At 34.2% G+C, this 20514-nt stretch overlaps 2 protein-coding genes and 1 long non-coding RNA gene across 3 annotated transcripts; 1 reads left to right on the forward strand and 2 right to left on the reverse strand.

Moving 5' to 3' along the window:
- Window positions 1-1397: 1397 nt before the first annotated feature.
- On the reverse strand, window positions 1398-4559 carry LOC100527122 (uncharacterized). The gene is made up of 2 exons (XR_005886442.1): window positions 3963-4559; window positions 1398-3185 (listed from the first exon to the last, which is right to left on the reverse strand). It is a non-coding gene; the product is annotated as an uncharacterized lncRNA (long non-coding RNA).
- A 230-nt stretch (window positions 4560-4789) lies between these two features.
- Window positions 4790-9182, reverse strand: LOC100808188 (protein FATTY ACID EXPORT 3, chloroplastic). The gene is made up of 7 exons (XM_003534594.4): window positions 8762-9182; window positions 8013-8379; window positions 6716-6883; window positions 5952-5998; window positions 5812-5840; window positions 5264-5366; window positions 4790-5124 (listed from the first exon to the last, which is right to left on the reverse strand). Exons 1-6 carry the CDS (start codon window positions 8987-8989, stop codon window positions 5276-5278), a joined length of 930 nt encoding a protein of 309 aa, XP_003534642.1. The 5' UTR covers window positions 8990-9182; the 3' UTR covers window positions 4790-5124; window positions 5264-5275.
- Window positions 9183-15648: 6466 nt separating this feature from the next.
- On the forward strand, window positions 15649-19892 carry LOC100813535 (leucine-rich repeat receptor-like protein kinase PXC2). Its single transcript, XM_003533609.5, has 2 exons — window positions 15649-18038; window positions 18270-19892. Exons 1-2 carry the CDS (start codon window positions 16579-16581, stop codon window positions 19711-19713), a joined length of 2904 nt encoding a protein of 967 aa, XP_003533657.2. The 5' UTR covers window positions 15649-16578; the 3' UTR covers window positions 19714-19892.
- Window positions 19893-20514: the final 622 nt, after the last annotated feature.

A 20514-nucleotide genomic window follows, 5' to 3' on the forward strand; every position in this document is an offset into this window, starting at 1 on the left:
TAATGAACTATTCCTTAAAAGAAAAATAACTATTCATGGTGTAATCTATATTGAGTGCAAGTTTCTTTTTCATAAGATTTTAATCGGATTTTATTTTTTTGGTGTATAATATTGGTTCTAAATTTAGAACCTCTTATAAAAAATTTAATGATTGACTTGTAATTAATTTTATATTTTGTTATGTATGTATTTAATTCTATTATATTTTTTAATTTTTGATTTTCTAAAACGATTGTGATTTTATCAATACACATTCTCACTTTCACTTTAAGGAGTTAAATCTCAATAATGATATCCCATTGTAGTCAAAAGTTAGATGAAAATTTTTGTCTAACCAAAAGTCTTAACATTTGTTGAATGCTAACCAATACTCTTGAAGTATTAATAAAAAAGTAAAAAATAGAGGTTTTTATATAATATTTAATGTGTTTAATACATTTTTTATTGTACTAACTTTTAATGAAAAATTATTTATTAATTTATTAACTACTTTCTTTAAGGTATTTATTAGCAAGACTTTATATTTTTATACCGATTTGTGAAAAAAAAAATGCAATATTCATCTTATTTTTACAATAGGATCTTGACACTAGTTCCTCTTCTAAGAACTTGATTCTTCAAAGAGCTCTCACTAAAGCAAAAGAGAGTTTCTCCATCATGGAAGAATTGTTCTTTCTCAAGAACTCTTAGAGTATGTTTAGTAGAAAAATTTATTTTAAATTCTTGAATAATTTTTTATGGATCATATGATATCTTATAAGATATAAGATTTTTTTTATTTTTTACTTTAGTGATAAAACTCAACTTGGATTTCTGAATATTTTTCTCTTAAATGCCAAACCCTAAAAAATATCACAGAACTTCCCTCTTCTCTTCTTTTCTCCTTATGCCTTCTGCTCTTATTTCTTCCTCTCATGCCTTCTGCCCTTCTCTTCCTCTTACGCTTTTGTTTTCCTTTCTCTCCCTTTCCCTTTCCCTTCCTTGGCCGCTCCATAGTTGTCGTCGATGGCCACTACGCTCGTAGCTATCGCAATTCCCTCTTTGTCACATATCTAGCCCTCCATGATTGCCGCATTCGAAGTCGTCCCACCTCCCTGCTTGTTTTTGATATGTTGTTCTTTGATCTACTATTTTCTATCTTGTAATTTTTTTTTTATTTTGAATTTGTTGTGAATGTGTTGATATGGCTTGTGGTTCTTTTGTTCTTCGTTTTTCCCCTCTTCCATTTCTTTGTTGCTTCCGTTTGAAGGAGAGACACATTAAAAAATAATATTTTTTAAAAAAATAGAAGTTTTTCTGATAAAACTCAACCTCCAATATGAAGAACTTTTGGGCAAGTGTAACGATTGGAAATAGAATTACCCAATTGAACCCTCACTCACTCTTTACTCTCAAGGTACAAAAGAAACAATTCAGAACTTTATTCATGGATGAATGAGAATGTACATAAGGGCGTTTATTTATACCCTCTTATTTCCCTTTTAATCCGGATTTTCCTAATGACAACTAACTTGCTAATCAAGCCTCTAATTTCACTTATTACAACTTTCCCCCTCTTCAAAAATAGGACTTGTTCTCAAGGCCTGTTAGCTCTCCAATCAAAATCTGGAAATTGGTGTTGCATACTGTGTAATTCCTTCCAAATTGCATCTTCTGGGTTGGTATGTTGCCATTGAATCAACACCTCCGTGACAGCTCTGCTGCCTTTTTTCTTCATTCGTGCGTTGAGCTTTGAAATGTGTTCTGTACCATGAACACCATTCACCACTGCCAACACAACAACCACAACAATCATGCAAATAAGCATTTGAATGCTGCCTATAATGTACAAGAACCTTCGCCCAAAGTGATCAACAATAGCAGTTGAGACAAGAATGGAACCAAGGTTGACAAGCCCCAATATAACAGCCAAAAGCAACGCCAAGTCATTGTCAACTCCCATAGACTGAAAAAGGTCTGGCGCATAAAAGGCAACAATGTTGATCCCCGTGAGCTGCTGAGACATCGGAATCGCAAACACCATCACCAACTTAGGCTGATACTGCTCCTCAAACATCATCCCAAAACCTTCCCCTTTCACGGCTTTTGAAATCTAGGACGATTGGATCACGTGTTGTAATTTGAGTTCCACATCAGCAGTGAGGCCATGCACTTTGCGGAGAGTGTTTCTGGCTTGGGGTATTTGGTTGCGCACCACTAGGCTGCTTGAGGTGTTAAGGATTAGGAATGCTCCAACAGTGATGATGGTTGGGGGGACTGTGGCGAGGCCGAGGGACACATGCCACCCCCATGGATGCCGCACGGTGCCATAGTTTATTCAGTTCCACCATACCCACACCGACGAAGAATTGGAACCCAGTGTTGAACACACTTCACCATTTGGGAGGAGCAATTTCGGATAGGTACACTGGCGTTGCTTGATTTGTGAAACCGACTCCAAGACCAAGCAAGATACGACCCAAGATTAGCGTAGCAATATTTTCAGCAGCACCATTAATGGCACCACCAGAAAAAAAGATGCAACCACCAAAAATCATGGCGTTTGGCCTATGAACCCTTACTGATTTCTCAAGCTCAATGGTTAAACCAGAAAGAAAAAAACTTAATGCTACGTCTTCTGTAATTGATACTCGAGCTAACAATGTGTCAAAGTTTTCTAGGTAATCGATCAAAGGGCCATCTTGCTTCAATCTTGCAATTTCTGCTATTGGATCATCGAATGCACTTGTGTCGAATCTGCTTCCAGCATTATGAATGATTTGTTGCCAAGAATTCCCTCTGTTATTGTTTAGCATATAATGCCTTTGCCATGCAAAGGCTTTACCATCCATCGATAGTAATAACAAACGACTCCTTTATTCTTTAGGGATACCCTTCAATTCAAAAAATTGTTCTGCTTTTGCTTTCCAATCTCGAAAGTTGGAGCCATCAAAGGATGGAAATGGAATCTATGCTTTATCAACTATTGAAAGAACTGTTTCCAGCATTCCACTGTGATGATCTTTGTCGTTCATGATTTTCTTGCCAACGTTCATCACTGCAATTGCCGCTGTGAGGCTTTCGATCGATTTCTGCACCATTTACAACATTTTCTACATTTATTCTTGATGATCAGAGAGGTTCTTCTCATAGAATTCCATGCAAGTCTCAAGTTCCTTCGTGATCACCATCATCATCATGCCACTCTGATACCAAATATAACAATTGAGAATAGAATTTACCCAATTGAACTCCCACTCTCTACTCTCAAGATACAAGAAGAACAATTCAAAACTTTATTCATGAATAAGAATATACATAAGGACGATTATTTATACCCTCTTATTTTCCTCTTAATCCAAATTTTTCTAATGACAACTAACTTACTAATCAAGCCTCTAATTTCACTTCTTACAGCAAAAATAATGATAGATTTAATGGAAAGAGATTCTTGAGGTCAAAAACACAACTCAAAAATTGTTATTAAATCTTAAAGCATCTTTGACGGTAGAACCGTTTTTGGGTTCTTAATGTAATTTTTGTGGGTCACTTATTAACAAGTCAGATTTAAGAACCGGTGTTATGTTTTACTCTAACGTTAAAGCCATAATTTGAGGTTCTTAAACATTTGTTTCATGAAACATGTAAAAAATATTTTTTTTATTATGAAAAAAACATTTGTTCAGACTTTTCGTGATTCAAAACCAACAAATAAATGTCTTTTCATAATAAAAAATTAATTTTTACATGTTTCACTTCAACTAATTTCAGAGAACAAACCAATGAATAGATCAAGAGTCAATGTGAAGAAACACAACAATTCATTCCAGACAACAAAATCAAAATAATCAATAAAATAAAAACCAGATCTGAAACAAGAAAACTCCTAGATTTGGTTCAAATTTGGTGTCGTCATGGAAACTCTGAAATAGATCTTTGAAACAAATATGAAGAGTAGGAGAGGAAAGGGCGTCAAACACCACCATTGGATCGTGATGACGTTCAAGGTAGGCGTTGCAGAATTGCATTGCAAGGTTCCGTAGCGGTATCAATCGTCACTCCTCCGACGTGTGGGAGTTTCGAGGCATGCATGGTTGTGGTCGTCGGTAATGTCATGGTGGAATCAAATCACAGATCTGATCCAATATCACAGAACAACCGCACGAACCAATCTAGATCGATAGTCGTTGTGCGTTATGAGCAGATCTGAATCTGGATCGATGATGACTATTGTCCACGGTGAGCAAATCTGAATACGGATTATTGTCGTTCGCCGCGGTGTTGAAGTAAGGTGATGAGACTCACTTGAAAGGGAAGGGAAGAGGGCGATGCATGAGGGCGTGGGTTACATGCTGGGAGAGTGAAAAGAGAAAGACGAGTGAGGTGAAGAGAGAGAACAATACTGAAATAGTAGAAACGAAAGTTTTTTTTTTTTCTCTAATAAATCTATTACTCAACTTTTTTATATAAAACTTCTTTTAGGAAAAAAAATCTACAGATTTTTTAAAGATTTTTTCTGTTTAGTCAAAGCTTCACTTTTAAGATAAGAAAAACTGAACAAATACTAGGCCAAATCCGATCTAAGCATTGTTACCCGTTAAAGGAAGCCAATGGGATCTTAAGTCAGCTACATGTTTTCATTCTTAAAGTTTGGTACGGAAGAAACATTAATAAAATAGAGATCTAATCTTATTAGTTCACAATCCCAGGCTTACGTAACTATTTAAGTGTTAAAATTTCTCCCTCACTTGTGGGATTAAAAATGCAGGCAGCAGGTGCTTATTTTAATATTTTTATAAGGTGCTGCTAGTTGAAGACAAAGCTCTGAACACCATATCTAAATTTTTCTAGTACATTAGAATCTGTAACCGGTTAAGGTTACTCTCAGAGAGGTTACTCATAATATGATATTAGTAATTTTCCACACAAATAAAAAAAACAACTAAACATGAAACTACAAGTGAAATTATTTCCAGATTCTCCAAGCTCCATTTTTCAAGGTCTGAAACCATAACCCTCAGCAGTGAGTCTTTAGTCTTGATGACCCAGCCCGTGAAAAAAAATGATCACCAAAATTTACTGACTATCTTCAACTCGATCTTCAATATTTTACCTTATCTTCATGCAGATCTTCAATTTTTTACACTGGCAAACAGAAATAAATTACATTTACATTGACACTAGTGTTGAAAAGTGCACATGTTGAAAAGACAGCATCTCTCTTATTTATTCGCCTGAAGGTTTTTGGTTTAAAATATAGTGTCTATGAATTTAAAAGGCTAACCTCATCATAGAACTAGTTTCCTGGTTCAGTTTCCAAGTTTGAGGCCTTCTGTTGATTACGTTCCAGTACTATTCTAAAGATATAGAATGCCACCACTGCACCACTGCAGATGTGAAACAAAGTCGTTACATAACAAAATACTAGTATTAATTAATACGAAAGATCAAACAATTGAACCAAAGATTGGGAATGGGCCAAATGATATCCATTTCCAACCTATATTTTCACAGTTTAATTGAAACCTCATGCTAGAGTTTTCCATTTGGGTCTTACGCAAGAACCACTATAGTTTAAAAGCTTCTGGAAGAATTGCAATATTTCAACATTCCAAATTTACAATTTAACAATCATTTGTCGGATCAAACTCAATGTCATGCAAGACCTCCCCGTCCATAGCATTAATAAAATCTGGTTTTAATCCAACCCTGTCTAAGTTTGTGCTAAACATGAAATAGCAGCGAGTTACTAAGATTATCAGTAAGAGCTACAGTGGGAAAACAAAAAACACTAGTGTAATACAAGTTAAATAATATTGAAGTTTCAAGAACCTGATCAAGGCAGTGAAATAAGATGATCCCTGGGAAAAAGAAAACAAGAATGAGAAAATATCAAATGTTTGAAATTAATATTAATTTTATTGCGATGGAAGTTAAATTAATTTTGATAAATATTCAATATAAAGCCTTACTTTGCCTATTGAGCTTATCTCCCGCAGAAACAATATACTTGCTATAGCTGCAAGTCCAAGAAGTAATTCAAAATAAGCTTCAAGATAGAGAAATAAGCAAATAGACAACAGATTTTGATGTTGATGTTGTATGTTTTTGTTTTTAGTATGAGACCACAAATATTTTCTACGGGAGACAATCCTACTTCAATTGGATAGGATCAGTATGAGTAACAAATATTTTCTACTCTCTGAGTATTTCACATAGCTACATGTATGCTCGTACTCAAAACTATTGATTAAGTTGAAAACCGCCGTTCAAAAAAAAAAAAGTTGGAACAAACCTGTATCGGTTAATCCATGTGGTCGGTGGTAAAGTTGATGACTTGATGTTGTGTTAAATATTAAAGATGGATTGGAAACATAATGTCATCATTTGAAAAAGTGTAAAGAATGCTTTGTTTCTTTTTTAATTATAATATATTTGGCTACAATTTATTTAGTATTTAAATATTGTGAACAAAAACTAATCAAAACAAATAATCTTGTATTTAAGTTTTGTGGATGGAAAAAAGTAGGCATTGGGAGAGTTTTGCCCCCTTAGATGGGTCCGCCCAGCGCAGGTTAACTTGAATTGGTTGGGATTTAATGTATGTAACTTTTAAATACCAAGGATCTCACCCAAAAAAAAAAAATCACAGATAGAAAGCAAATCCAAAAACATTTATTTTTGCAATTCCTTTAGATGTAGTATCTTCTGTTATATAAAAAGCATATGATCTTACCAGCTTGGCCCTTCAAAGCGAGAGGAGAGGTGCGTCCTTTTTTGTATGATTTCAGACTTAAAATGCTTAAAGCCAGGAGGGCACCACCTAAAATCATCCCAAACCTTATCGCTGCAGTGTTGCCTGTTACCATAAAGGAAAGGAAACCACCAAGAGAAAGCAACAAACCTGCAAAGAATAGAAATATGACAAGAATATTAAACCAGGTACATGGGAGGAGAAACAGGACAATAAAATATTCCCAGTCAACATAATAGAAGTCATATCATTGTATAATGGGATGACGTCTATAGGGAACTGATATTGAGGCCCATAAGCCTGCCCCTTTACACCATTCCAACATCTAAAAAGATTCCAACAAAATCAGTCCCTATATGGACTATATGTCTATACCTTTAACAGAGGATAATGCTCATTAATACCAATCTCATTATCAGCATATATATAACTCCTATCAAAGGCTAATAATCCTTATCAGCTATCAATTCTAATCCTCATTGGTTTTCATTCCTCCTAACAAGTGAACATGACCAAGTCATCTATAATACATGAACAGTGATATTTGGTACAAAGTCCTTGTTATAAAATTTGACAAAATGGAAATTATGAAATGAGGATCTTCCTTGACCATTCACTGGTCAAAGGATAAAAAGCAGTTTATATAGTAACAGCTTGAAAACTACCATTCATCTTTTTCCACATAAAAAGCGTTTGTACTAAACAGGATTTTCCATAATATATACTATCTCATTTACTCGATTCTAGTTAAACATATACTATCTTCATTAATACCAATCTTCCTTGAACATATGCTAACTATAGTACTTTTCCTTCGTTGCACAAGTCCAGCTACAACAACAATCTTACAATTTGGGTTTAGGGCCCAACTCAATCCCACAAAACCAGCTTATACAGTGAGGACTGTCCAGCTTTACAAGCATTATTTGAGCCTCATGTGAGATCTCAACCCCTATGAGCCAATGTCTCAACAGCTGCACAATACGACATTTCACTCAGCCTTGCTGGTCAATCCCTTCGTAAGTAGCCCATTTCAAGGCATTGGCAACCAACTTTGATAGCTGTAATTAAGGCAGGGCCAAGGATGACTGCAATTAAGGTACCTTTCCAACAAACAACATCTATATCAAGGAATCATGCATCATCATACATTCAAATGCCTCTTAACATACTTTCTGCATCATCATAAGAAATAAACTCTCTAAAAGAGGTGTAACATTCACCAAATCCCATATAAAATTCAACCACACAAAACACATAGTTATTCATAGTTTCATACCATAAGGTACACCAACATAGAAGTCCCTCACTCCAGACAATTTCTGGATATCCTCAGGTGGCGAGGTAAACGTTTCCACAATCTCCTTCACCTCTGGTGAACTATCCGCCACTGCGGACAAATACTCTTTCCCTTCGTCAGTGATTTCCTTCGCTGCCACACTCAACTCATTCTTCGTCTTATCTGCCAGCACCTTCAACTGCTCTGCAGTCTTCTTAGAGTACACCTCATAAGCCTCCTGAGAAACGCCCTGAAACTTCTCCGCCTGTTCCCTGAACGTGTCCAGAGCCTGCTTCCATGCTTCCTGAGATTCTTCAGAGCCCGCGTGGACGTCACGCTCCTTCTCCACTTCAATCTCTCCGTGTTCCTGCACAGTTCCACAATCCAAATCAACAATTCATAAACATTTCCATTCTAACTAAGGGTGTGTTTGGATTACAGTTGTATCCAACTGAACCCGAGTTAAACTCAAAATCCACCACTCACATAATTTTTCCATTTGTACATTGGAATGTGTAATTTTCTCGTTCAGCATGGTTACAACACCTATCCAAACACACACTTATAAGTAACTAACTAACTAATAATGTGCTTCGAAAATAAAAAATAAAAAGAATAAATTTTATCCCACAAAATCATGGTGATACGGAGAAAAAATAGAAGTAACTATTTGTTGTTTAAAAATAATTGATTATTTCTCACCATGACGCTAATACTTACTAACACACTATAATTAATTTGGGACTTACGGAGTCTTGGGGAGAAGCTGTGAAAGCGACGGTTAACGGTTTCCGTCGGTGGAGGGTGAGGTAGCAGGCGGCGAGGCCGTTAGGGGGGACGGCGGCGTTAACTGCGCGGGGTTTGAGTAAGGGGTGGAAGTTGAGGGAATGGGGGAACCTGTTGAATGGGAGAGAGAAATGGGAGTGGGAGAGTTTAGGGTTTAACACCGAAACTGAATCCAAGGAGAAACTCATCATGGTGAAGGAGCTGAGAACGAGAGAGAAGCGAAGGTGAAGGAGAATTTATAGTAGAGAGAAGAATGGAAATGGAAATTGGACGCCAAGGGGGAGATTGAAGAATGCGAGAACGAGAATTGGAAGTCCTACTACCTATTATTCATCAATAACATCAAATACCATGCTATGTTCCCTTGGGCCCCGAATCTCCCCAAGTCCAAGGAATTGCAATGCTCCTTTTAATTTTAATAAATTAATTTCACATTTTTTAAGAAATTTGTAGATTTTATCTTGTTCATTTTATTTCTAACATAATTGATTTTTTTACCTCTAACTTTTTGTTTTTTTTTTTTGACAAATTTTGTATCTAATTTTTATTTTTTAGCAAATTTTATTTCTAATTTTTATGTTTATTAATAAACAAATGACCGTATAAAATTTATAAATTCTTAATAGTTGAGAGTAAAATGTGATAAATAAAAAAGTTGGAGTAAAATTCAATGAATATAAAAATTTTGAGATAAAAATACAATTAATATAAAAATTTTGAGATAAAAATACAATTAAGCCAGATTAAAATATATGTTTGTTTCGTGTTTTATATTAGTGTTTTAAGTTTAATTTTTTAATTTTCTTTCTTAAAGTATTTTTGTTAGACTCGTTAAACAAAAGTACTTTTGTTATATCATTTTATCAAATTGACTTTTTGTCAAATTATACCAATTCAATTAATTTAATGATACGTGACAATCTATAAGAAATGTAACGTATGAATTTTGATTACGTGAAATAGATAGTTTTTCACGTCAGCAAATAAAGTAACAATGTTAGTAAAAAATTATGGAAGAACCATTTTCATTCATAGAAAAACTTTGAGGCTTCATTCGGTAGCAAGTGCAAAAAAGTGAAGAGAAGAGATTCGTGTGTTATTTGGTAGCGCGGAAGAAAAGAGACTAAGAAATAAAAATATTTAATTATTTAATTAGTCTGTTAATTATATTTTAAGATTTAATTTGATTTTTTAATTATTAAAAAGTTTAATTTAGTCCCTCAACTATTTAAAACACTTTAAGTGAATCTTTCAATTATTTAAAAATTTAACTAAATCCTTTAATTATTTAAAACACTACAATTAGGTTATTTTGTATAATAAAATATAAAAATTTTGATTAAAATTTTGTAATGATTGAGAGAACTAATTGATCTTTTTAATAATTGATGGATCTGATTAAACTTATTTAAAAATAATTAAAGGATTTGATTGAATTTTTTAACAATGAATAAAATGAAGAAATCCAATTGAACTTTTTGAAATAATTAAAGGACCTTGTTTAAACATTTTAAATTAAGAAATATAATTAAACTTTTAATTATAATTAAGGGATAAATTATCTCATTAAGCCAAATAAAAAACAAGTGTAGAACAAAGCGTGGGTCTCGCTTGTATTTTTTTTTTCTTCACAAAATAGCACAAAAATGAAAGGAAGAAGGCGCTACGTAATGACATTTGGGGAGCAAATTCCGGGTAAATGCATGGCTGATGACATTTAAAGGGGTTTGAAACTGCCAATAAATGCAAAACTAACATTTATGAGGGTTTAAAATCGTAATATTTATGAGGTAAGATCATGAAACATGTGGTCAACTCCTGTTAGATTATTTCAGTTTAATTATAGGTTTTGGGATTGAATTTTCAATATGCAATGGTAAGGATTTAGAGAAATTTTTTTTGCTTGTAGTAATTCTATCTTACTTAATAAAAAAAATATTTATTATTTAGACAAAAAAATCGTCAGAAACACCAAATATATAAAAAATTAATTATGTTGCAACATGCAACTCAATCATTATGTTGTTGTTTTTTGTTTTTTTTTTCTCTTTACTATTTTTAAAAAAAATTGTCTCTATTTCTCTTAAATTAACCATATTTCTTATCAATTTATTTTCTCACCTATCCCTTTATTTCCTTCCTCTCTATAAAATAAAACATAAGAGAACAAAGTAAATCCTTTTAAACATAAAAGATCAAACAAAAAAAATCAAATGACAGCAAGTCTTTTTCATAAAGTTTATTTTGATGCAGTATTTTTTTTATATTTTGAATTAATAAAAAATACAACATTTTTATATTTTAAATATAATTAATATTTTTTTTCTAATATAAATTTTCTACTTTTGTGTGTTTGAAATACAATATTTTTTTATCGACAAATATTAATTATTAAAATATTAATTTTATTAATAAAAAAGGATTGAATCCACAACTTTTTTTTTTAATCATCCAACTCACCCTATATATCAGTTTAAAAGATAATAGTTAACTTTTACCAATAATAATATTTTTGCTTCTTTCCATTCTTTCCCTCCAATACAGCATATGCTGTCTTCAGAAAGTCCCTATTTCACTCCATCAAATAAAAATGGGCCAGTATATTCTTTGCCCAAAAACATCACAAAGTTAAAAGAAAAAAAAAAAGTATCTATAAGTAGTTGTATGAATCAAAGAGACAGTGATTAACTTTATGAATTGGTAGTTGTTTTGATAATGGAATTGTAATGGTAGTTGACAGTTCCTATATCCAAGTCGGGGGATATAGTTGAAATTAATTTAATTACGAATAACTACAAGTTGCACTAAAATGGTATTAAATCTGCAATATTTGCACATGTTACGCTGCAGTCATTAATTTACCAAAGTATATCTACCTTGAGCTTCAAACGAAAATGGTCTTTATTTGCGCTTCTAAAGGTCCAAGTGTAAGGACTCTGATGGTCAACAGGTGCAAGAAAGGGATAGGATTCGAGTAACCGTCTAGCTTGTTTATTACACGCTTTACCTTTTGGTTCACATCAAAAGCAAAGAACCAATGGCCAAATCACAAAGCAAATCCAAGCTTATGGCCTAATAGAAAAACCAACCAACTGTGTAGTTCGCATGCATTGGACGTCAAAAGTTTACTTAATAATATTTTATCACAGATACCATCCAGTATATATTTTTTTATTGATAGTGAAAAAAAAAAACTACAATGCAACCAAGCACGAAAAAAGAAACTCCTCTAACATCCTTATAAATGACATGAGCTAAGGAGGGAAGGTGAAACCTAAAATGGTCATATTCAGATCTGCATGTTAACTCAAGTTTGCCAAAAAAATTGTGCACGTATATGTTAGTCTCTCTAATAAAGGTGTGAGAGGGGTAACCAATCATTGAAGGAAAAAAAGTTGGTTAATATCCCTTATAATGTGGCAAAAGAACCTTGAGCAAGCTGTTCCATTGTTGATCATCTTACAATAACTAAAGAATTAATCCATCTCAAACATATAAAAAATAATCCTCCAAACTATCCTTAAGAGGGATAATAGACCTGATCTTATTGCAGATGTGTGGAGGAAAGAGGTTATCTATGATGCTTCAATTTCATCCCGTCTCACAACTATAAGCAATCATCGAGAGATTCCTTTCATGCTCAAGTATTACACGGGTATCATAGAAATCATGCATACATTTCATAAATATATTAAGTTTCTCACCATTTTCGTTATGCATCTAAACAATCAAGATACACAACAAAAATTGTATTTTCATTGTGTATCTTAACAAAAAAAATTGAGATAAATAATAAAAATAAGTTTCCGTTGTGTTATTATGTGGTGTGACTTCACAATATATGATTGCAAACGTGTTTCTTTTGTGTATCTTGATAAATTTTGTTGATATATACAATGAAAATGTGTTTTCATTAAGGATATTTTAGTAAAAAGCATTTCTTTTAAAGGTTTGGGTGAACTTAAATAAAATATTGGTGGGAGTAGCAAAGCCCGAATTTATAACAACTAATGGCAACCAGAGCTTTGTATGTTACTTTTGGGCTGTAAAAACTAATTAGTGGGGTACTAGAAGAAGTTCAGCCTAAGAAGAAAAAAACGGAGTATGGGCTTTGTAACCATGTGCTCATTTTGGTTTGGTTCTACAAACTCTCTGAAAGCTATTCCTTCCGTTCTTTTTCATTTCATTTTCTTAAGGATAGAGAATGGATTTTATATGGTTACTTGGATCCTGCGCCATTTGCGCCACCCACATTGACACAAGCAAAACACAGCAATTTCAAATAATCAAAATTCAAATCTAATAACCCTTTTAAAATCACAACCATGTGAACGTGAATTTGATGATCTGTAATCAACATTCAACAGGAACAGATACAAAGGAAAGAAGCTTAATTAAAGTGTGAAAACCAGAAAATTAATTGAACGAAAACGTAACTCTTGGTCAGTCTTACATTTTCGTGCCTTCTAAGGCAAACAGCAAAAGGAGTCAATTTATTAGACAATATCGAGTAACAAAGTCAAATCAAAGCAAAGGCATAAAGACCAAGTGCGAAAACAACTTGGACTTGTAAATAAGAAACTAATGGCGGGTGTTTGAAGTTTGAACAATGAAGCTTGAAGACAAACATTACAAAACAAGAATTGCCAAAAGCAGATGGCTGACTCTAGTGTTTGCGTTACCTTCTTGGCTTGAATTTTTCCTAAAAGTGATGTGATTGGGACGTAAATGGCCACTTAAATGGTGAAATATTGACAAATACGTTTCACCAATCTATCACAATACAAATTTATCTTGATACAAAAAGTTGTAAATGAAATTTAGTTATGTTCATAAATATGTTAATTTAAGATTGTTTAATCGAATTCGAGTTTAGTAAAAACTGTACAACTATTTCAAAGTCAATGACAATTTGACATAAGAATAGTAGAGAAATGGGTGTGACGCTCATTGCAGCAAGCGACGTGGAAACATCATTTGGTTGGTTCTTTTTTATTGTTTCAAACATATCCTTGTCTCCTCGGGCAATAAATTGTGTTCCCACGAGGCATCGATGTGCTTTCATCTAACTCTGATGAAGTTTTGAGTTACACTGCACAAATCAGCGAGTGAGGGAGGGCCATCTTTTATTCTATTCTATTATAATATTATATTCTATGGAATTATGAATACTTGTACTACCATTCAACTGCAATTATGGTCACGGTTGGATTTTGTTAGACAAGAAAATATAATCAATGAAAACTATAATAATCATAACAAAATGCGATTTCGGCATCAAATAATACTTCTACAATATAATGACTGAAGAATAATAGGTGGGGAAATCCAAGAGTAATACATTTTTCTCAAAGAATAAAAATTAATTCTTTGTCGACTAAACTAATGAAAAAAATTGTTGATGTTACGATAATCATAAACATGCTTTCAGAATAAACTTGAATGATTGTATATATTTGAAATAATGAATGGTCAAGTTAAAATGACATTGTGCTGTACAGCGTGGTTTGATAATGATATTTTCATTTTCATGAGAAATCAGGTATATTATTATTAAATTAAAATAATTTAAATTATATATATTTATATTGGAATGCATGTTTATTTATTAAAAAGTGTGAGAACTAATTTTCTAACTTCAAAACAAATAAAGAGTTGATCCAACATTTGGAGAGGTCTCACATTTGATGCCTTTTTTGAGGCTTCAGTAAAAAAAAATATAGTGAAAAATATTTTCTTAGAAAATAATATCAAAAAACGAAAATTAAATTTTTTACAAACAAAAGTATTATTTTTATTAATAATTATTATATATGGGAGTGCTTTAATAATATCTCTTGTGACTGTGCTTTAATAATATCTTTAAACTTTCATCATCTTTATTAAAAAAAAAATACATATGCAAGTGCTTAACGTTTCAACCACTTCGAGTAAAAGATTGGATGTGGACAAGTGAATAACCAATTACATAATTAAGCAAAACACTCTAGATTTTTGTCGTGTCAACATCCCCAAAAAAAACATGTTTTTTCTCGCTATTAAATAAAATTCTTCAAAATTAAGTTAAATAAAATACTAACTAATGCAATTTTAGATAAAAATTCAAAGTTTTGTTTTATGTTAATATTTTTTTGTTTAAATCATATTATTTTTTATTGGAGTCAATTTTATTTGAGTTAAATAGAATTATTATAAACGATGAAATTCTCCCGCATGTAATTCTCAGTTTAAAATTAGTTTTAAGTTTAAATAATTTTAAATATGTATTTGAATGTGAGTTGATAGAATGATTTTAAATTAATGTGATTTTGTAGCATTGAATGTAGTTTATAGATATATTAATTACTAGTAACTCTTAAATTTCTAAAACGTTACTATTTTGAAACAAAATTAAAAAGGTTAACATATCAATATACATAGCAACGAATGAATAATAAAATGACATAATAATCGCATCAAATTGATAAATATTTTAATAAATTATTAATAAAATTATCTTAAACTAGACAAAAGGCCAAATTTGTTACCAGAAAGGCCACCTGGATTACATTGGATATTGCCATGTTGGTTTGTTTGAGTTTGACCATTCCTACGATGCCCAGCGTATCTTAAACTAACGACTATCCGACAATGAGATTTTTTATATTATGGATTATTTAAATATATTTATTGTCTCAACTATGCATTATTCTTTACATAAAAAAAAAATGATGTGTTATCCTTGTCTCCGTTGTATTTTTAATACTGTACTATTATTACAAATTTACAATGACACAGATAAACATTAAATAGTAGTAATAAAAAAAGCAATAATACAACAACAATATATCATAAATAAAAGTAATACAGTATAAAATTTCTGCGGCACACACATGGCACATTAAAACACTCTCTCTTTCTCTGTCTTTGACGTTAGAAGCTTTAAATGCTTCACTTTACTCTCTCTGACACTACTACCCAGAAGGCATAGAAGACTTATTAAGAATAGAACTAACCACACTTCACAACACAAACACTAATTATTTATGCTTTTCTCTCTCCATACTTTCCACTCTTCACTCTTCAACCCAATTCTCACTCACTCTTTCTCTCTCCCTCTTCCATTAATGGCTTCTCTTCCCTCGAGGCCTTCTTTATTATAGCTCTTGCGTCCCTTTCGCCGTTTTCCCTGGGAATCAATATCAAATTCACCTTGTTTTCAAATTTTACTCCATACCCTCTTCAAAAAAATCATTTTTTTCCCACCCTTTGTTTTCTGCTCATCAAATTTCATCACTGAAAACACATTCCTTCTCCCTCAGTATTCTTCTGTGTGTGAGTGTTGTTCTTGGATGGAGTGATTTTGAAATTCTGAACAGGAAAAAAAGAAAAGCCAAAAGAGAATTTCCCGAAGTTTTGTTTTTCTCTTTTTTGATCCTCACATGGCTTTTTTCTAATCCCTTTATTTATTTATTTATTTATTTTCTCCTTTTACCCCTTTTGTTTCTTTCTAGTTTCTACTCCTTCCTTTTTGTTTATATTCCCTGAGATTTGGATACTTGCAACTTCTGTTTCCATTCCATGTCCTTTTCTGAGCTACTGTGCCTCCTGTTAAGAAGAAACTTCCCCTTCTGTTTGTGAGGTTTGGTTCGGTTTGCTGGTGCATATGTTGTGCTTAGTTAGGACCTACCAACCTTTTCTACCCTATATGCAACCAAATGATAACAGTGTTGTTCTTGTTAAGGGGTAGAATTTTGTTGAAGTTTGAACACTTCTCTTCATAAGATCAATCTATATAAATATGATGCAATTCAGCATGTGTGTGTTGTTTCTGATCCTCCTTGCACCGGTTATGTTGGTGTTTTCTGTGGACACTGGTTTCAATGATGATGTGTTGGGGTTGATTGTGTTCAAGGCTGGCTTGGATGACCCCAAAAGGAAACTCTCTTCTTGGAATGAGGATGATAACAGCCCTTGCAACTGGGAAGGTGTGAAGTGTGATCCTTCATCAAATAGGGTCACAGCTCTTGTCCTTGATGGTTTCTCTCTTTCTGGGCATGTTGATAGGGGCTTGTTGAGGTTGCAATCCCTTCAAATTCTCTCACTTTCAAGGAACAACTTCACTGGGTCAATAAACCCTGATCTTCCTCTCCTTGGGAGTTTGCAAGTTGTGGACTTGAGTGACAACAACCTCTCTGGGGAGATCCCAGAAGGGTTTTTCCAACAATGTGGCTCTCTAAGAACAGTTTCATTTGCCAAGAACAACCTCACAGGAAAGATTCCTGAGTCCTTGAGCTCATGCTCCAATTTGGCAAGTGTTAACTTCTCCTCTAATCAGCTCCATGGGGAATTGCCTAATGGAGTGTGGTTCTTGAGGGGGCTGCAGTCGCTTGATCTGTCAGATAACTTTCTTGAGGGAGAGATTCCTGAAGGGATTCAGAATCTGTATGATATGAGGGAGTTGAGTCTTCAGAGGAACAGGTTCAGTGGAAGGCTTCCTGGGGACATTGGAGGCTGCATACTTCTGAAATCACTTGACTTGAGTGGTAACTTTCTCTCAGAACTCCCTCAGTCAATGCAAAGACTCACTTCATGCACATCAATTAGTCTGCAGGGAAATTCATTCACAGGAGGCATTCCCGAATGGATTGGAGAATTGAAGAATCTAGAGGTGTTGGATCTTTCTGCCAATGGATTCTCTGGTTGGATTCCAAAGTCATTAGGGAATCTTGACTCTTTGCATAGATTGAATTTGTCTAGGAATCGGTTGACAGGAAACATGCCTGATTCTATGATGAACTGCACCAAGCTTTTGGCTCTTGACATAAGCCACAATCACTTGGCAGGCCATGTTCCTTCATGGATTTTTAAGATGGGTGTGCAAAGTATCTCTCTTTCTGGGGATGGCTTCAGCAAGGGCAATTATCCTTCACTGAAGCCCACACCTGCATCTTATCATGGTCTTGAGGTTTTGGATTTGTCATCCAATGCATTTTCTGGTGTGCTTCCATCTGGCATTGGGGGACTTGGTAGCCTCCAAGTCTTGAATTTTTCCACCAACAATATCTCTGGTTCTATTCCTGTGGGTATAGGAGACCTCAAGTCTTTGTACATTGTTGACCTGAGTGACAACAAGCTTAATGGAAGCATTCCTTCTGAAATAGAAGGGGCAACTTCACTCAGTGAGCTAAGACTGCAAAAGAACTTCCTTGGTGGGAGAATTCCAGCCCAAATTGACAAGTGTTCATCTCTAACATTTTTGTAAGTTCTCTAATATCAAAGTTGCACATCTCTCACATTTATTACTTAATCTGATTGATTTGTGGTTACAAATTGAAAAGACCTTTTTTTTGTGTTTGCTTCTGTTAAAAAATTGATATCTCTACAACAACAACAACAACAACCACCTTGATATCTCTAGTAAGTTAAAAATGCCTACAATGTTTTGTCTAATTTGTTTTTCTGTTTGTGCTTTTCAATTGAATTTTACAGGATTCTTTCTCACAACAAGCTTACTGGTTCAATCCCTGCAGCCATTGCAAACCTCACCAATCTTCAGTATGTAGATTTGTCATGGAATGAACTCTCTGGAAGTTTACCCAAGGAGTTAACAAATCTTTCCCATCTTTTCTCATTTAATGTATCCTACAACCACCTTGAAGGTGAACTACCTGTGGGAGGCTTCTTCAACACCATCTCCTTCTCATCCGTCTCCGGTAACCCATTGTTGTGTGGTTCCGTTGTCAACCACTCCTGTCCTTCTGTTCATCCCAAACCTATTGTTCTAAACCCCAACTCTTCTGGTTCCAACTCCAGCATTTCCTTGCAGAACCATCGGCATAAGATCATACTAAGTATCTCTGCTCTTATTGCTATTGGAGCAGCTGCTTTTATTGCCGTTGGTGTTGTGGCTGTTACTGTCCTAAATATCCATGTGCGTTCCTCAATGGAACATACAGCTGCTCCATTTTCATTTTCTGGTGGTGAGGACTACAGTGGTTCGCCGGCAAATGATCCAAACTATGGCAAGCTTGTCATGTTTTCTGGTGATGCAGACTTTGCTGATGGAGCACATAATATTCTCAATAAAGAAAGTGAAATAGGCCGTGGGGGATTTGGAGTTGTGTATCGCACTTTCCTTCGTGACGGGCGTGCTGTTGCAATCAAGAAGCTCACAGTCTCCAGTTTGATCAAGTCCCAAGAAGAGTTTGAGAGAGAAATTAAAAAGCTTGGGAAAGTGAGGCACCCGAATCTCGTGGCACTTGAAGGTTATTATTGGACTTCATCCTTGCAGCTCCTTATCTATGATTACCTTTCCAGTGGGAGTTTGCATAAACTTCTACATGATGATAACAGCAAAAATGTATTCTCATGGCCACAAAGGTTCAAGGTTATTCTTGGCATGGCAAAAGGGTTGGCTCATTTGCACCAAATGAACATAATCCACTACAATCTCAAATCAACCAATGTGCTGATTGATTGTTCTGGCGAGCCGAAGGTCGGAGACTTTGGCTTGGTGAAACTCTTGCCGATGCTAGACCATTGTGTTTTGAGCAGCAAAATCCAAAGTGCGCTCGGATACATGGCACCCGAGTTTGCTTGCCGCACAGTCAAGATAACCAAGAAATGCGACGTGTATGGTTTTGGGATCCTGGTGCTGGAGATCGTGACAGGAAAAAGACCTGTGGAGTACATGGAGGATGATGTGGTGGTTCTTTGTGACATGGTGAGGGGTGCATTGGAAGAAGGCAAGGTGGAGCAATGTGTTGATGGGAGGCTCCTTGGTAACTTTGCTGCAGAGGAAGCAATTCCTGTGATAAAATTGGGGTTGATTTGTGCATCGCAAGTGCCATCAAATCGTCCAGACATGGCTGAGGTAGTCAACATATTAGAGTTAATCCAATGCCCTTCAGAAGGACAAGAGGAATTAGAATGAGTTTTTGTTTGTTGCAGTCTTTTGAGAAAACAGCACATATTGCAGTACCTGGTGAAGTACAATCCGGTTATAAAAGCAGCTATACATGCAAAGAATATTAGTATTATTCAGTCAATTTCTTCCCAACTTTTGTTTGTTTTTTAAGATGTTGAAATTTTTTTCTTTTTTGGTCTCTTAAATTTTGTTCATCTCTTAATGTATTGCTGGATTTTTCTTCACCAGTTAGACGGCTGATACAAGGATATATATATATCAATTATCATATATCTCTTAACCATACATTTCCCTCCGAGAATAAATTGCATTTTATGAATTGCAGAAAGTTTGGTGCTATTTTATGCTTTGCTCATGCTGGGACAAGTTGTGAGTAATTCATGTTGGTACGTGGAATTAAGTACCCCACCTAATATGGTACACTGCTAAATGACATTGAACTTTTTATGACTGTGAAAGGATGGTTCATACAAAATACACGGTCCTGAGTTCAGAGGGCAAACTCTGGCACTTTAGAGACTTGACTATGGAAAACACGTGATAGACAAATGGAGATAAACTCAAAAGTTTGGTTTAGACTATGGAAGAAGTTAATCATTCTTCATCTGTATGTCAAATCCGTCTTTGATTTAATTTGGCATATACAAACAGAAATTTCAAATTAGTCTTTACACGTAGAATTATTTTTATTTTTGTCTTAATCTATTGTACTTATAATATAGTGTTTGAATCAAATTAAAAGTATTGCAATGTATGGGAATAATTTTTCTTTTTTGTTCTTATAGGTAGTAATAATATAACCTGGTC

Source organism: Glycine max, chromosome 9 (genome assembly GCF_000004515.6).
Source record: "Glycine max cultivar Williams 82 chromosome 9, Glycine_max_v4.0, whole genome shotgun sequence".
NCBI classification, from domain to species: domain Eukaryota; kingdom Viridiplantae; phylum Streptophyta; class Magnoliopsida; order Fabales; family Fabaceae; genus Glycine; species Glycine max.

Bases quoted from the DNA above. Each gene is read 5' to 3' on its own strand.
- LOC100813535 (XM_003533609.5), top strand. From the start codon at position 16,579: ATGATGCAATTCAGCATGTGTGTGTTGTTTCTGATCCTCCTTGCACCG. The intron at 18,039-18,269 runs GTAAGTTCTCTA...TGAATTTTACAG, and splicing joins TGTTCATCTCTAACATTTTT to GATTCTTTCTCACAACAAGC.
- LOC100808188 (XM_003534594.4), bottom strand. From the start codon at position 8,989: ATGATGAGTTTCTCCTTGGATTCAGTTTCGGTGTTAAACCCTAAACTC. The intron at 6,884-8,012 runs GTATGAAACTAT...TATTCTTTGCAG, and splicing joins CTATGTTGGTGTACCTTATG to GTTTGTTGCTTTCTCTTGGT. The intron at 5,367-5,811 runs GTTCTTGAAACT...TCACATCTGCAG, and splicing joins TATTTCACTGCCTTGATCAG to TGGTGCAGTGGTGGCATTCT.